Here is a 17,869-nt window from a genome sequence, read left to right as displayed (position 1 = left end):
TAACTCTGAGAGAACGCTGGCAAATGTACCTTAATGTCAAGGGCGACCTCATCAACTGAGGGAGGAGTGCTATCCGTGGGGCTGGGGGTGTCCTACTCTTTTGACAAACTGTGGCATTTCATGCTCATCGACTGTACACTCAGGCTACTGAATTTGGATCTGGTGGGACTCCATTTTGGAGTCCCCCGATAGAAATAGCTTGCTGAGGCACGCTGTCCAGCCGCTGGTTTTTATGAAGAGAAGCTATGGGCTGCTGTCACCTCCAGGGCAGCAAACACCCCTAACCCTCTTAAAAAGCGACGTACGTAGCACTTATGCTAATTTTGCTAATTGCGCACGCTCTGTATCTCCTTCAGAGTGACGTGACGAATGCTAATTCTGAATCTGTCGTCGTTTAATCTGGCCCGCTCATCTGCACAGCCCGCGCAGCAGGGGGCGACGTGGTGTCAGGAGCCAGGAGCTCCATGGCGTGTGTCGGTGTTTCCGGAGTGAGTCACGCTGCTGCGTGGATGGGATTATAGCAGGCCGTGTTTATGCGTGAGACAAGCGCAGCTGTGAGTTTTTATTTTTATTTCTTGGACCCGTGAGCAGCACAGACTGTGTGATGCGGTCTGGACTGCAAGACGCAACGCCAGTAATCTACAGATATGCTGTATGGCGCCCATGCAGCTCATGGAGTTGACTAATGCAGTGATAAGGAAGATGAACGAGGTCTTCCCCATGCACAGTGTACTTTCAGGGGTCCTTCCAGTCAGGGGGGTGGGGGGGGGAGAGAATGTTTTAATTTGTGAGAGGACCTAAATAGAAAAAAAAACATGAGCAGAGTGAATGGTGCCACACGACAACCACGCTGGCCACCAGCTATACTGTGTGACGCTGTAGCGCCTGTTCCCAGCGTAGAGTGCCGGCAGCAAGTGCGCCCCCTCCAGGCGTGGCCCAGCTTTGCGTCTAACCTAATGAATTACCCTCCGACGTCTACAGACGGCCGGGAGGGACGTGTGATAGCAGGTAGAAGGTTCCTCTGATTAGCTGTGTAATGCAGATACGCTGACCTCCCCACGCCCAGTACGTTTCTCCTCAAACGTAAATTAATCACGGCGATATTGCCATCTAAACGTATAGCGGAACCTTTAAAATCGAGGATGATTAATGGTTTCCCCTTGGATGATTAATTCTCTTAAGTAGCTCTCTCCGTGGTGTGCTTTCTGTTTATTTTATGCGCATGCCTGAATTGTATTTATATTCCCCGTGCGTGGCACATCTTCCAGCAAACAAATCTGTCTTTATTCCGAACTTGAGACAAACACGCCCAAGTCTTTGAAAACACTGGCGAACTTGGCCGGCGCCCCAGCGATCCCAGTCCAGCCACCAGCCCGATCTGTCTATTCTGTGATGCATGACTTCGTCCATCGTCTGAATGTCTGCTATGCTGTCGTCCTTCTTGTGTGACTCTGTGCCCCCCCTCCCCGTTTTGTCTTTATTTGTGGTCCACAGGTCCTCCTCTGCCTTGCTCATCCGCCTCGTCCTCCTCCCCAGTCGAACAGTTCCCCTCTCTCCCTCTCCCCCTCCCAGCCAATGAGAGCCAGAGAAGGTTGCTAGGTAGCCGTGTGGCTCAGCCAAGCCGGGACACTGACTCCGAAGATGAGTTTGGCCCCGATTCGTTCTTAGTTAAAGCGGGCTCAGGAAAGCGGGGCCCTCCTTCCACTGCCTCGGCTGACGGTGAGTTTGCGTTCAGACTCTTTGCCTGCTGGCGCCTCGTGGAGTTCCCCGTCGGTACTAATCCCACATCGCTCTTGATTCTGGCCAGGGGTGGACTCGCTCGCCGCTTCTTAGCGATGCAGATGGAAGTTAGAATGTCAGCTCTAAGTTTCACCCGGGGTAATCTGGCGGGGGGCTTCTGTGGGGGAGATGAAAGGCAGGGGAAACTTCAGCCAGAAATGTGATGTTTCTTCTTGAAGCGATTGGCTCCACACAGTGTCTGCGTGCCACCCGGGGCCAGACATGGACGTTGGGGGCATTACGCACCTCCCTGCTCCCTGTGAGCCGTGACCTTTTCAGTTCGGGGGGGTTGGATTTGCCCTTGCGGCCGTCTGTGGTGCCTCTGGCTTTCCGGTTCCTTTATGCCCGTCCAAATAGTCACGACAAGCTCGCCAGATGCAGGGCACGTTTTCCTCGTGTCGTGCCTTCGAGACGAGAGGAGCGGACTTGGCGGAACAAACAGAACGGCTGACGCTGTAGTCAGCGAATCAGCGTCCTTATGTTCTCTGGCTCTACGCTTGTTTTCTTACAGAGCTCTGCTCTTTGGTTTGGAAAAAAAAATCAATAAGTAATCTACCCCCCTTGTGTGCGCGAGCGATATTTTAATGAAATTAAAGCCTCCTCGGTTTCGTCGACTGTTTTACGGCTGGCGTTTTCGTCTGGCCATCTGGCTGCAGGGTTACCGCCGTGGCAACTTTTTCCATCCTGCCAGAATTTATTTGCTTTTTTACGTGTGTGTGTGTGAGGGGGGGGGGGGGGGGGTATTTGCTCTGTAGTTTGGGGCGGAAAGCGATTGTGGCTCCTAAATTTCTGTCTCGGTTTCTGTTTGGTCCGAGGTGGTTCTGTTATTTTTGCCTCAGGATAAATATGTAAAATCGTGTGTGAGGCATGAGTGAGGGATGAAGCCAGTGCTTCGAATCGGAGCTTTATGTACGAGCGTGTGCCTCGTTTCAGGTTCTGCTGCAGACAGGCTCCATTAATGACACGCTGATATTACTTCAAATAAGGAGATTCTCTCCCAGTAATTTGTGAATCACGGAAGCCTAGCACGAGCTGAAGGTTAGCCGTGAATTGCTTCTGTTTGTTTTCTGACATTCAGCTAAATCCTTTCAGCACCGGCTGAAGGTGCTGATCGGCTGATCGGCCCGTTTAAGGGTGAGTGGAACAGCAGCCGTTTGCCGTGCGGAACCTGCGGCGAGCTCTCGCCCCCCCTCCATCTGTGATGGGGGGGGGGTGGGGGGTGGACTTGGGGGTGCTACTGTGCTGTAATTCCAGACTACTGCCTGTGGGCCCACAGCCCAGTATCGTTAATGGGATCCTTGGACGATTATGATGCTGCAGAGGTCACTGGAAGCGTAAGAGGATGCCTGACTAGAGTGCCAAGCACACGTGTGTGTGTGTGTGTGTGTGTGTGTGTGTGTGTGTGTGTGTGTGAGTGTTTGTGCGTGTTTGTGCGTGCTTGCGCGTCTGTGTGCCTTTGTGGGTTATGTATATATTACCAAATGTCCCCACAATGTGATGAAAACCTGTTGTTTTGACATTGTGACCAAATCCGTGACTGAAATCAAAGAAACTAAAAATGCTAAATAGATTTTGCTTGGTTACTTATGGGTAATGTTAGGGTTGGGTAGGGGTTATGGTTGTCATAGTTGGGATTAGGGTTTAGTTTGTCAAAATGAATGGACGGTCCTCACAAATATAAGTACTGGTCTTTGTTTGTGTGTGTGTGTGTGTGTGTGTGTGTGTGTGTGGGGGGGGGGGGGCTGCAGTCATTACTCACTGAGCTTGGAGATGGGGGTCTTCTCACCCCCCACCCCCTCCAGAGTAATTGGAATCTGCACAGACTGCCTTTTGTCCTGAGTGCGTCTTACAGAGTGAGCGAGGTACGTAAATAATTCAGCGGCCTTGGCGGTCGAGCAAAGCGATTGCTGAAATCGGATCGAACTCTGGGGGGGGGGGGGGGGGCTATGGTCACGTGATCCCCAGCCATGCGGCGAGGGCGGGGGGCAGGACTAAGTGGATAGTGATTTGTTTTTGAAACAGTTGACGGCCACACGAGTGACGCGTGAGGATACGCCTGGAGCACCCTTCCAGAAAGTGGGGGGGGGGGGGTGCACTTCGAGCGGCCCGCCATGAGAACACCTCTTAAGCATGCACCCCCACTTCTGATTATATGTAAATAAGCAGGATTTATGCTAATAGCTGGTTCTGTGAGCCGCTGCTGTGTCACTCTGCGTTATTCCCCTACTTAACGGCATGACACCACCGTGTCCCTTTTTAAATAATAAAGAGACCTTGGTATTTATTCACATACGCACACAGATTACTTATTTTAATGAATTATGCCGCCTTGAAACGTGCTCTGTGACCCTGCTGCTCGCCCATGCATCTCCGTATTACCTCCACTTGTATAAATGACACGTTAAGTGCGGCTCTCTTCATTGGACGCCGTCGGAGGCGTGGCAGCGGGCCGACACTTCGCTTACGCCTGGCAAAATAACGACTCTGTCTGAGGAGATGAGGGCCCCTTTGTGGGCAGGAGGCGGTGCCCGCTCGCTCTTTCTCATCTCGGCTACCTGCCCGCCACGTCGCTCACATTAGAGGCTCCCGTGTGCAGAGGCCTGAGCTGTATGTCTGTGTCCATCCATCCATACAGCCATCTGTTATCTGTCAAAAGGTCACTGCGTTGCCTGAGCTTTACAGGACACACCGTATTATTATTAGGGATCTATGCACCAGCAGTGATGGATCCCTTTTGTTATTATTATTATTATTATTATTATTATTATTATTATTATTAGGCCTGTCACAATTATTACATATTTGCCCGATTGTGATTATTTGAGCGACTGCGATTATTTTGCATACTGTAATCACTAGAATCGTCATATTTTCACATTTTCCATCATTATTTCCATGTCTATCATGTAAGGTTTGACTGGCATTATTATTATTATTATTATTATTATTATTATTATTATTCAGAGTCCTCTACTGTGTGTTGGTGGCCTCTCTGTCCACAGAGCTGTTGCGAGATTAGATCGGGGTGATGGCTTAGCGGACGCTTTGATGAGTGCATGTCTCTGGCTGTCTGATAAGGGGCTTAGTGTGCCGGCCTTTTAAGAAGGGCTTGTTAACACACCCAGTCATCCCTTACACTCTGTGTGTGTGCGTTTCTATCTGTGTGTGTGTGTTTTTTGCCCCTCAGTTTTACAGGCTGTGTAGTAGAGAACCACATGTGCACCTAAGATTGGAGGAGTCTGAAACTAATGCAAATTACAGTTAGAAAATCCAGATACAATAATGCGGAATACAGGATGACACAGTACAGGTACGCAATGTAGGGTACAGGATGACACAGTACAGGTACGCAATGTAGGGTACAGGATGACACAGTACAGGTATACACTGCGGAGTACAGGATGACACAGTACAGGTACCCACTGCAGAGCACAGGATGACACAGTACACATACACACTGCAGAGTACAGGATGACACAGTACACGTACACACTGCAGAGTACAGGATGACACAGTACACGTACACACTGCGGAGTACAGGATGACACCGTACAGGTACACACTGCGGAGCACAGGATGACACAGTACAGGTACACACTGCAGAGTACAGGATGACACAGTACAGGTACCCACTGCAGAGCACAGGATGACACAGTACAGGTACACACTGCAGAGTACAGGATGACACAGTACAGGTACACACTGCAGAGTACAGGATGACGCAGTACAGGTACACACTGCAGAGTACAGGATGACGCAGTACAGGTACACACTGCAGAGTACAGGATGACGCAGTACAGGTACACACTGCAGAGTACAGGATGACACAGTACAGGTACACACTGCAGAGTACAGGATGACGCAGTACAGGTACACACTGCAGAGTACAGGATGACGCAGTACAGGTACACACTGCAGAATACAGGATGACACAGTACAGGTACGCAATGTAGGGTACAGGATGACACAGTACAGGTACCCACTGCAGAGCACGGGATGACGCAGTACAGGTACACACTGTAGATTACGGGATGACGCAGTACAGGTACACACTGCAGAGTACGGGATGACACAGTACAGGTACACACTGCGGAGTACAGGATGACACAGTACAGGTACACACTGCAGAGTACAGGATGACGCAGTACAGGTACACACTGCAGAGTACAGGATGACACAGTACAGGTACACACTGCAGAGTACAGGATGACGCAGTACAGGTACACACTGCAGAGTACAGGATGACGCAGTACAGGTACAAGTACATACTGCAAAGCGGAGCATTTTCCCTTTAAGCCTGCCCCCTAGATCATCCCCTTACTGTAGCCAGGGGCCCAGCAGGTGCCTCCCTGACACAGTGTGCCTTTAAGAGTATGAACACTGATGACAGCACGGGCCCCGCGCCTCCGGACGCCCCAGCACCGTGTGGTGGTGCTGGCTATCGCTCGCCACACGCTGTGTCCTCCCCGCTCTACTTTCCTCCGTTTTTCCATGGTGCAGAGATGCGGATCTCGAGTTATTCAAGCAAATTTCCAGATAATGTCGAATGAGGGCCTCCATCCATAGCGACAGTTACTGAGGAGCGTCCCGAATATTAAACGGATTCATGGAGGCAGTGTAAGCCACAGGTGCATTCTGGAAGGACAGCGCTGGGCCAGTGAGACAGAGACCTGCCAGTAACCAACCGCAGGCATCTCGTTGCATCAGAAATAATCGCTTTCTCTTTGTTTGAAGGGAATATCCATATATTAGTATGAGGAGAAGGAACATTTATTTAAAGTTATATCAGGAAAGACTCATTGGTTCAATGTGCAGGCCAGGACAAGATTTTGGAATTTATTTTAATATTTTATTTTTCTAAAGACAATTGTAAGGTAATTTTCTTCCCTAATATTGGTGGAGTATTTATGAATTTATTAACAAGTCACAATTATTTAAATTACTTTTTCATGAGCTAACTTCCTTGTGAATTACACTGCATTTTTGCAGTTGAAATTACACTGCATTTTTGTATTTAATGTTTCTGATTCCTCTGAACACTTTTGTTTTGCTGAAATTCATCCAGTCAGGACAGAGTGATCCTGGACGCTCTATACTGCCGTTCAGTTACTTAGGTCTTCGGGGACTTACCTATGTAGTCATGAACTCTTCAGTATTTCAGTAACAGTTTATAGTATAGCACTGTGCTATTAATTATGTATTAATTAACCACAAACTACGTCTTAGTTACATACTGGTCTCATGTTAATTCATCATTAATGAATCGTGACGCATGATTTATCTCAAGCAGATACTATACTTGTTACTATATCTGTTAATTCTGTAAGACTTCGTGAACTGCTAAGGAACTACTGAAGGAACAAGTCAAGAATAACAGAATTTAAATTCTGATCTCATGTGTGTTGATTAATGAACACTGACGCATGGCAAGCAGCAGCTATATTTGTACATGACTTGTAGTACATTTGTTTCATCAAGTAAATCACCAAGTAAAGTGTCAGTATTTCTTAACTGATTTAATATTTTGTTGTATTCTTCAATAGAGAAAGAGAAATATATATATATTTTTATATGCAGAGATCAGATCTGACTCTATCTGTCGCTGGTAGCGTTTGTGCTCACTCCAAATATGGAAAGCTGTTATATAGTATTTCATATCTCATTCCTATCGGATCGAATTGAATTGTTAGCTTGTGAATCGGAATCAAATCGAATCTGGGTATCTGTGCCAATACTCATCCCCAGCCTGTAAAGCACTTAACGCCAATCAGCTGGGTAGGCGGAATGGCCCTCCTACCTTCCTATTGCGTGCCGCCAAATGTTTTATCACTTGTGTGAAAGTCCTTTTTATGGAGTCTGTGAAAAGGCAGTGGCTGTTTTTCTCCCCTTTGCCCCGAGAGGGACGCTGACACAGTGCTGCTGGACACAGATAACAGGCGTATGTCTCGCCCCCGGCGAGTGAGACCAGACGGGCAGTAATGCAGCGCTGCTTCGCGGGGAATCTGTCACTTAAGTAGCGAGAGGATGCCGGAGGCTCACCTACCACGTGTGGTTTTCTGCAGATCTGCATCCTGAAATGGATGCTGTGAAGACAGCTTGAATTCCCACATGGAGCCTCTAATGGGGGTGAAGCATAAACACCCCGGTCAGCAGAACAGCTGGGCGTGGCCTGTGCCCCCCCCCCCCGTGCACAGAAAGCTCTTCACTCTCGCAGAGAAAACGGCGCCGGCGTTTCCGGCCGTTGGCCACCGGATGGGAGACTTAACGGTGCATTAATCCCTCCTCCGTGAGGGACGCTTAACAATGTATTAATGTATCATCATCAGCGTGGAACAATTAGTGATGCATGACCCCAGTAAGATCTTGACGAGTGCTTTGATCGTTTGTCTGCCGTGCGGCTTTAATCGCTTCCCTGCCCAGGCAGGCTAATTGACCAGTGATTCTGTGACCATGTGATCATGCTCCAGTTAGTGGGTAAATGCTGTTTTCCAGGTGCCCGTGTTACCGCGGTATTCCTATGACCATCCATCATCTCTTACGCGCACCATCTGTGTTGTGCGGTACGCTCGGGATGCGGAAGCGTGTCGTTATCGCAGAATAGCCATGGCCGCTAACGCCCCCCTCCGGACGTGTCTCGAGGAGAGCAGGCCAGCCGCCTGTGAAGTTTGATGGCGTGTCTAATCCGCCGAGCCCGATTGGCTCGCCTGCGTGACACCGTAACTCTGCTGAAGGACATTCGCGGCCGGCCGCGGGCACTGGCCTGAGTTAGTGACTTTTTTTATAGGGCTCATTAGATTGGGACGTGTTTGTCTCCCTGGAGCCCTCCTGTCCCTAGGGCGCCCCGACTGAAGAACGGGGTCAGGAGGTGGCTTTGGGGTCCGACGTTCGCTCTCTTCTCGAGGTCAGAGAGGAAGTCTTATCTCGCTTGCCATTTCTATGTCGCGAGATGACACTGGGGGGGGTTCAGTCAGCAGTGCCCGTGCGGAAGCTACTGCAAGGTGCCAGTGCTGGATCATTGAGCCTCTTCTTATGGGTTGAATATTTGCTTCAAGGACCTGCCTGGTACCATGACTGTTATGCCATCCAATAAAAATAAACCCTCGACCTTGAACTACATTTTACTGTGTCTATGAAGCTGCCTGGGAGAAAATGACTGAAGCCGTAAACCCAAGTGGCCGGGAAACGTGATTAGTGTCATTACTGAGGTTTCAGGCATGCAGCTTTTCTGAGTTTTAATTTTACAGAACCATAGATCTTTTAGTGAATTAGTCAGTGAATCAGCAAATACTCTCAGTCTATCAAAAACCAGGCTTGGTTTAATTATTAATCTGTTTTTAATTTCCCACTTATACACAAATAGAGTACTATAATAATGATTCAATAAGAGGCTTGACTGAACTAAATGCTGTATTGTGGCTGTGTGTATATCCTGTTTATGAAAAGACCCCAAGAATCCTTTCAGCTGTCTTGTAATCCCGTTAATTTATTTTGTGTCATCGCTTTTGAAAACAGCAGTTAATTAAGACACTCCTTTAATTTTAAATTCACAACATAAACAACAGTTACAGTGACACCAGGCAAGGTGTAATGGCCCACTGTGACTCCTTCCGGGCTGCAGGTTCGAATGTGTGCATCCACGGCATTTCCCCCTGAGGCTCTTCATGCTTCCACACCCTACATGCCTGGGGAATCGCTAGCGGGCCGACGGGAATGTGAGCGTTGTGCGCTGTTTAAAAGCATGTGCCATACCAGTCAACGGTCGGGAGACACCTACTGAAGATACTGTGTTTTTCAAAAGGATAAAACAACCCTAAGCACAGCTCGGGGTTACGTAGTATTATCCTGTGAAATAGGACAGAGGTGAAGGGCTGTGACAGATGACCCGGCCCCCACGATCCCCCCTGACCTAAACCCTATAGAGCTGGTTTGGGATGAGCTGGATTGAGCAGTAAGAGCACGGAAGTCAACTTGTGCCCAGAACTTGTGGAAACTCCTTCAGGACTGTTGGAGAAGCATTCCAGGTGGCTACATCTGGAAGCTGGTTGAAAGAATGCCAAGAGTCTGTATTGCTGGCATCAAAGAGCCTAAAATTTGATTACTGAGATGTTGAACTGTGGTCTTGGTCATTGCAATATTTGAGATGTATCACTCGCCTTGAGGTCTGTGACGATAAAGTTAATAGCATAGTCCAGACTTTTGACTGGTATTGTGTCATTTAGCTAATGGTGGACACACCCCTGGGTCTCGGCTTCCTGAAGGTTATCTGCAAATAAAGACTGTAAACACTGTCTCTTGTTCTGGGGTCATGAAGTAAGTTTTCTATGATCTCTAGGAGATCCACTGCAAAGGATCTGTTTCCCTGAACAGTATGTAAATTTGATTGATGCTTGGTAGCGACACAGTGCATTTGTATGTGTGTGGATTTAATACGGATCGCCTACCGGGGACCGAACAGCATAATCAAGTGCAATCATGGATAATTATCCAAGCCAGCACTTATTAGTGTCGCCTGTCTGTCTGCGGCGGTTTGTAAAATGTAAGCTTTGCCACCAGTAACACATTTGTGTTCCCTCTTCCTGCCTCTGTCTCTGAGAAGCTGTAATTCACAAACTGACTTTGATGTCCAGACTACCCAAAACTGCCAAACCAGGGATACAGTCTCTTCTGACAGACTGATCTATGGCCGGAACGAGCCAAAGGGCACTTCATGTAAATGAAATGTTTTAAACCCATTATTCATGTTTTTCCAGATCGCTGCCGATTACTTTATTTAAAATTGGTCTCCTTCCCTTTCAGTCTGACTTCTGTCATGCTTACTAGTCAGGCTGCTTCTCCTGATGCGTGTCCCTATTCCTCAGCTCGTCAGTCTCCTTTTGGAAGTGAGGAGCTAGTGATTGGTGTAATAAGAAAGCCTTCATTAGTGAAGGAGCTCATGGTGGGAGCTCAGGGTGGTCTAGCTACTCGTACGACACCTTTTTCTGGTAACGCCTTCTTCCAGTAGCAAATTTGTAGCTGGCGACTTGATTTCCCATCGTGCTTTTGCGAGCCAAAGTTTTCAACTGAAACTGTTTGGCCATTTTTTGTTTTTACAAAGCCTTAAGTTGCATATGATTGTAAACTGATCATTTAAATAGTTATTTTAACAATTGTAATGCCAATGGGGCGGGATGATGGTCAGCACTGTTGCCTCACACCTCTGGGACCCGGGTTCGAGTCTCCGCCTGGGTCACATGTGTGTGGAGTTTGCATATTCTCCTCATGTCGTCGTGGGGTGTCCTCCGGGAACTCCGGTTTCCCCCCACAGTCCAAAGACATGCTGAGGCTAATTGGAGTTGCTAAATTGCCCGTAGGTGTGCATGTGAGAGTGAATGGTGTGTGAGTGTGCCCTGCGATGGGCTGGCCCCCCATCCTGGGTTGTTCCCCGCCTCGTGTCCGTAGCTTCTGGGATAGGCTCCGGACCCCCCGCGACCCAGAAGGATAAGTGGGCTGGAAAATGGGTGGATGGATGTGATGGATTATCTGACAGTAGAGAGACAGTTTTTAATGTAGATCAGGGGTCTCCAACTCCGGTCCTGGAGAGCTGCCTTCCAGTCGGTTTTCAATCCTACCCGGCTTCTGATGAGTCACACCTGTTCTCAGGTACGTACCAGGGCCAGGTGAGGCTCATCGGAAGCCGGCTAGGATAGAAAACCTACTGGATAGTAGCTCTCCAGGTACCGGAGTCTGATGTAGATGTTCTCCCAGGGATTTGAACCCTCAACCATTGCATTGGCTTTATTTGTGAAGCTACTTTACCACCTGCTTCTGTTATTCTTACTGTTCAATCCTGCCTAACAGTTATCTTGTCACTACAGCCATCATTTTATTATGATTTGTTACATTTTCAGACGATACATGAGATTTATTTATTTTTTACTTTTATAGATTCATTAAAGAGTGATCCAGTACTAATGTACTGGATTTCAGGTGCTTTAGGATAATCCTGGTTGCTTATAACAGATAAAAGGAATGATGATACCTTCTGCATAGTGAAGATACAGCGGCCCATGCCGGTGAGGCACACACCTATGTGTGACCGTGAGGCCTAGGAAGACCTGAAGCTGAGTCACACCTCTGCGAGTTCCTGTGCATATTAAGAGCAGTGTACTGAATGTGTACCCCCCCCCCCCCCCGTGTTCAGTAGGTGCCTGGATCAGTTTGCGCTGGTGCCTGTGTGCACTCTTAGGGGCATTTCGTCTTGTGTGCCCATGCTAGCTGCCTCGCATGCTGATGTCTCTCTTCTGGTAGGGCTGTGCTGAAGCAGGCGGGGAAGGAGCCGACTCCATTAACGGGTGAAAGTGGTGTGAATTCCAATCTTCTTTAACGTTATCGTAGAGGAGTGCACCAAGGAATCTTGGGAGCCCCATCTTCTGATGCTCTCCTTAGCGTGCTGAGAGTGACCTTGAGTTATGTTTGGGGCTGACCTCGCTGGGGGGCATTTTGGGGCTGACCTCACTGGGGGGCATTTTGGGGCTGACCTCACTGGGGGGCATTTTGGGGCTGACCTCACTGGGGGGCATTTTGGGTCTGACCTCACTGGGGGGCATTTTGGGGCTGACCTCGCTGGGGGAATTTTGGGGCTGACCTCGCTGGGGGGCATTTTGGGGCTGACCTCACTGGGGGGCATTTTGGGTCTGACCTTGATTATGATTCTTTCTCTCTTCTGTTCCTTGGTTTGCTTCTGACAATCTCATAGTAGTGGTGAGTTCAGCTCTGAACACTGTGAACCAATCCCTAAACACGGAGAGGCCAACTCTGAACATTGTCAAGTCATGCAAGGATGTCACTCCTGAGTAGGTCGCAAAAAGAAAATAAAACTGTGCACTAGTGCCTGGTGAGCTGAAGCAGATATTATTAACTGGTTTGTCGTTCCGAAGCGAGTAAATCTTTTAAACCAGTATCCATCAAGTTAAAAATGTCAAAAACATGGACATTTTCTACTCACGACAAATCAGATGGGCATGAGATCAAATGGAATGGGGCAAGAAACATATAGGCATTTGCACAAAGCGATGTTCTCGTCCTGACCGTGCATGATTGCCTTAGGCGTTGACGTGGCCATCAATGGCCCTCATGGCCTGCAGGGGGTGAGCTAACGGTTCACAGGCAAAAGTGAGGTGGCGTTCAGCCCTGTGCTAGAGGACATAGACTCAAGGCCAGAGGAGCTCTGATGTACCATAAAGAATCCTAAGCTTTTTCAGGCCGATTTTGTTTATCTACATGATGGGGGCGTGGCCTGGGGGGGCGGTCTTCCTGATGCCTTGTGGTGAACAGCTTGTGGGGGGGGGGGGGGGGGGGGGGTTTGGTGCTAACATACCTCGAGCTCAGGGCTGCCATTAACCCCCCGCAACGCCCAGCACACCTGCTGCCTGAGCAGACCGAATCACGCAGAGAAGCGGCCAGCATGAGTCATGGTGCTGCGCGCTGGCGGTCGGGCCTGCTGCTCGCTAACGGCAAGCCCGCCGGGTCTCACCCTGATCCCGCTACTTCTGAACCATAGACGCCACGGATCTCTTAACATCCAAATGGACAGAAGTTAAATATATTGCATTGAGTATGAACTCAGTCATCCATTGGTGTGGATAAAAAAATGTGATTGCTAAGAGTTGATTGTAGTTTTGTCGCCACGCCCCCTGCAGTCCCGGAGGTGTTATGAACCCCAAGGAGAGCGGAGGAGGATTTCCCGTATACTCATTGTTTGAAAGACAGCAGGAGTTGTGAATAATAGGAAAGAAACCCTTTTCGTGTTTAACCATGGACATGTTTGGCAGTTTTTTTTAAATAATAGAAAACATTTTATTCTTTCATTTAAATATCTTATGCATACACAGTGAATTTAAATGGGGATATTCAGCATAGATTTAGGTAACATGAAGTGCAAAGGATAAAATGTGTTGTCCCCCCGCTCCCCTCCCCTATGTTCTAGATGGTACATTCCAGAGCCATCCACGACTCCGGAGCCCACCGCCCTCCCACTCCCACACGCCCAGTCAGCACCACGCAGCCTCTGCCAACTCCCTCAACAGGGGGAACTACACTCCACGGAGCAACCCCAGCCCTACCCCGACGGATGGCTCTGTTCCTGCCGAGGGCTCAGCCAGTGTCCAGGAGTCCGGCAGCACCCAGGACAACTGGCTGCTCAACAGCAACATACCCCTGGAGACTAGGTACCAAGGAAGACCCCCTCAATGAACTGTGTTAATCCTATGGTTTCAGAAGGTCTCTCCTGGAGACCAAACCTCTGTGTCCAAGTCATGGTTTCAGAAGGTCACCCCTGGAGACCAAAGCTCTGTGTCCATGTCATGGTTTCAGAAGGTCGCTCCTGGAGACCAAACCTCTGTGTCCATGTCATGATTTCAGAAGGTCACTCCTGGAGACCAAACCTCTGTGTCCATGTCATGGTTTCAGAAGGTCACTCCTGGAGACCAAACTTCTGTGTCCATGTCATGGTCTCAGAAGGTCACACCTGCTGACCAATTCTGTCGTTTTTTTCCTGTCTGATATGTGGATTTTCCTTTTCATTGTGATGCCACTTAAGAGGATGTTTTCCCAATATTGCAGAGGGCCTTCCTCCAGTCTGGGCACCATCCAGCCTGGTTTGCCATGCAACAGAAAAACACTGTTTTTCTTTCCTTTGGAAAGTTAGCACGCTAACAGCCTGGAAGGCAGTGAATTCCTTCAGCTGTGTAATTACAATCATGTTGCCGGCGAGGCTGCACCTCCCCCCCCCCTCATCAGGCATCTGGCTTTTATTTATTTGATATCAATCGACTTTCAGTTCCCCCACCATATTTCTCAACAGGAGGCTGTCATGTGAAGTAGATCAGTCGAGTGTTGTTCTAAGTGGAAAGGCGTCTGTACGATTAATTTGATTCTGAGGGGCTGTTCCCGAGTAAGAGGATGAGAATTTGGTGACGCAGGGCAAAGGTAAAAGGCTGCCCGCCCGCCCCACGAGAAGCAGGCTGGGTTTAGAGGGCATTTTCGCAGTCTAATTCAGACCCACACGGCTCGTTGGCACACTGTAGCCAAGCAGAGCAAATTAGACTCCTGTTGCCTGTCAGCACCAAAGTAGCAGGATGAGGCCACTTACGGATGAGCGATGGGGAGAAACCGCTGAGATCTTCACTGCGACCAGGCCATGGGATCCCGCTCACTCCCTTTCTCACGCTCGCCACCGTACAATAACTATTGGCCTCCAAAGAGACTTAAATTGACAAGAGAATTACGGAGTTAATTTAGCGGACGATTAATCCGGCCACAGGATTTCAGACTGTTCCCCTCACGCCAGCGGATATCTGAGATGGTCCAGTCAACAGGAAAATGAACATTAATGCTGGTTTTGGAGGGACAGTCAGTGGTGTAATGAACGATTAACTTGGAATAATATACAAGGCACAGGTATACCCAAAGGAGCAGAAGAAACAGATGCTGAGAGAGGAGTAGGGCGTCGCTGGGAAAAAATGCGTCTGAGTGATGTGAATTAACCGTTTTCACAGAATATCATCAATTATTAGGAGACCTCTGGAAAAAATGGGAGCCATTAGCAATGTCCACATGGACCCTGAAACATCTTCTGTCATTTCGGTGTCGTTAATGGCGTTATAATGACTCTGCTCTGCCGTTTTATAAAGGGAACAGACTGGTGCTGATAAATTCTGCGCTTCTGTGGCTAAACCTGGCCACCGGAGAAAGGCCCGGCACTAGACTCTCTCTACCCCCTGCCAAGATCCTTTCCTTCATTTAAGATCCGAATTCTCCCACCTCGGCCCGCAACAGAGGTAGCAGCCATCGCTCAAGCAGAGAACGGGGACAGGCGGAATGCAAACAAGCCTGAACCTGAAGAGTCTGTTCGCTGGTGTGACAGGAGCTCATTTCTGCAGCGTCATGGAGCGTGATTTCCCAGAAGGCACTGCATGACACGTGTGGCTCGCCTTGCCTCCTTTCTCCTGTGCTGTATGCCTGCTCCTGTCAGAAGCGTCACATGTGTGTCGTTTATAGCGTTTTGTATGCTTTGTGAAACCTGTGTTACACGCTCTGCTTTGTGCTGTTGAACTGTATGTGGGACAGAGAGCCCGTGACCCCTGACGCCTAATTGAAAGCGATGCCTTTTTTTCCTTCTGACCTCGACCACAAAGGAGCCAGAATACTCTATTGTTTATCAGAGAAGAGCAAGAGGCATTCAGAAAGGGGCAGGGATCGTTCAACGCAAGGTATGGGGCTTTACGGTGGGCTCGTGACCCCGCCCTTCGAGGCCGGCAACGCGGGGGCTCCATGTTAACCGTGCTAGTGACACACCGCCGCCGGCACAGCTGTCCACGCCGCGACGTCCTTCTCCATTTCACCGTCTTGTCTTGTGTGTCGACTAAGCAAGTGCTTCCTCTCGGTGGTCGTTTCCCATACCTGTGTGTCTCGTGCTTCCTGCATGCTTGTCTCATCCCAGCACCTTCCATCTTTCTCATCTCTGCATAGAAATATAGCAAAGCAGACATTGATAGAAACGTTGGCGGCCAGCGTTGTTGAGATGGACAGTCTGGCGGTCGGCCGCCGTGGCGTCGAGCGCAGCGATGGGTACGTGGCACAGCGCGCCCCCCCGGACCCGCCCCTGTGTGTGCTGTCCGCACGCTGCTCTAGTCTGCCCCCTGGTGATGTGGTTCCACATAAACATCACAAGCTGCTCTCGCCACACCTGCCTGTAATATCGTATCTGTGCCTTTATTTTTTTTTTTGCCATGGGTTGGTAACGGGATTGAAAAGCTCTTTATTAATGCCAGTGTATGAATTATTAAATACGATTCGTGTACCAAAGCTAATTGGATCTATTATCACAGTTACGGAAGAATTGGTGCTGTGAGTGGCTAATGCATGAAAAGCTCATCTTTTCATTTAGAATACATTTCAAATTAATTTATATTTGCAACACACTTTCCAAATTGCTGATTAGTGATTCTGTCTGTCAGACACAGACAGACAGACACACACACACAGACAGGCAGGCAGACAGACACTGTTAGATGGACAGACAGACAGTGTCAGACAGACAGACCGACAGGCATTACAGTCTCAGCTCGTTACGTAAAGCACCTTACATAAGTGACCTGTTTCGTAAACAGCAGTGCCATTCTGCTTTCTGGGGCCTCCTAATGTATCTTACAGGGACTGTCATCAGACCATGCCTGATAATCCACTCAATTCCAGCCCCCCCCACCCCCACCCCCCACAGCTGTCTGTGGGGTACCTGTGCTCCCTGTCAGCAAATATGCCTCCACGTGAAGCCCTGTGTCATACGCCCTGTATCTTTCAGAAGGAATGGGGTTGGTGACACTTTCCTTAGCATCCATATCCAGTCCATTAAAACAGTCTGTAAATGTCAGACGCAAGTGGGTTTGGGACCCCGGACCCTGTCGCTCTGGGCCAGGGGGCTGGAGGCAGGATTTCTGACACGGATTGTGCGGTGTGCCCCCCCCTCAATAGATCAGCTATCAGCCCTTAAGTTCAGCAGCGCTGTGTTCCGTTTGCAGACATTTCCTGTTCAAACCTGGGGGCGCCTCGCCCATGTACTGCACCACCAGCCCCGGCTACCCGCTGACCTCCAGCACGGTGTACTCCCCCCCGCCCCGCCCGCTGCCCCGCAGCACCTTCTCGCGGCCCACCTTCAGCCTGAAAAAGCCTTATCAGTACTGCACCTGGAAGTGTGCTGCTTTGGGCGCCATCCTCATCTCCGCCATGCTGGTGTTCCTGCTGGCCTACTTCATCGGTGAGTGTTTTTCCGCTCCCCCCTCGCTTCCCCCGAGGGCAGAGGCCCGGCCTGCCCCCCTCCCGTCCGCAGGGCTCAGCAAAACAGCCGCTCCTCGGCACAAACATGCGTCCGCCGCATGCTTCCAGAGCAGCCCGCAGTGACTCGGCTCCTACGTCTCGTTCCAGAGGTGCCGTGCCGCTACCCAGGTCTTAAAAAACGATGGTCAACGCCAAGACGATATGGAGTGAAACCAAATGAATCTGGGGGATATTGTATAGTTTTACTTTTCGCAGAAAAGTAGGAAATGTGCTTTGG

At 49.4% G+C, this 17,869-nt stretch overlaps 1 protein-coding gene and 1 long non-coding RNA gene across 9 annotated transcripts in view; both read left to right on the top strand.

Annotated features, from left to right (window-relative positions):
* tenm4 (teneurin transmembrane protein 4) overlaps nt 1–17,869 on the top strand; it is a 135,682-nt gene that overhangs the window by 58,381 nt on the left and 59,432 nt on the right. For 5 of the 7 annotated variants that reach the window (XM_048982007.1, XM_048982006.1, XM_048982005.1 and 2 more), the window contains exons 4-8: nt 1,495–1,719; nt 13,745–13,985; nt 15,954–16,028; nt 16,288–16,386; nt 17,337–17,572. In XM_048982007.1, the coding sequence (XP_048837964.1) occupies nt 1,495–1,719; nt 13,745–13,985; nt 15,954–16,028; nt 16,288–16,386; nt 17,337–17,572 (876 nt within the window). The remainder of the gene's footprint in view (nt 1–1,494; nt 1,720–13,744; nt 13,986–15,953; nt 16,029–16,287; nt 16,387–17,336; nt 17,573–17,869) is intronic. The other 2 variants (XM_048982009.1, XM_048982008.1) reach the window with 2 other exon arrangements.
* On the top strand, nt 5,509–6,136 carry LOC125712222 (uncharacterized). Of its 2 annotated transcripts, none has more exons than XR_007383215.1 (3): nt 5,509–5,579; nt 5,615–5,684; nt 5,965–6,136. It is a non-coding gene; the product is annotated as an uncharacterized LOC125712222 (long non-coding RNA). The 2 variants fall into 2 exon arrangements; XR_007383216.1 differs by lacking the exon at nt 5,965–6,136 and adding an exon at nt 5,895–5,952.

This window comes from Brienomyrus brachyistius, chromosome 17 (assembly GCF_023856365.1).
Source record: "Brienomyrus brachyistius isolate T26 chromosome 17, BBRACH_0.4, whole genome shotgun sequence".
Lineage (NCBI taxonomy): Eukaryota > Metazoa > Chordata > Actinopteri > Osteoglossiformes > Mormyridae > Brienomyrus > Brienomyrus brachyistius.
This window is presented reverse-complemented; position numbering and strand designations above follow the sequence as displayed.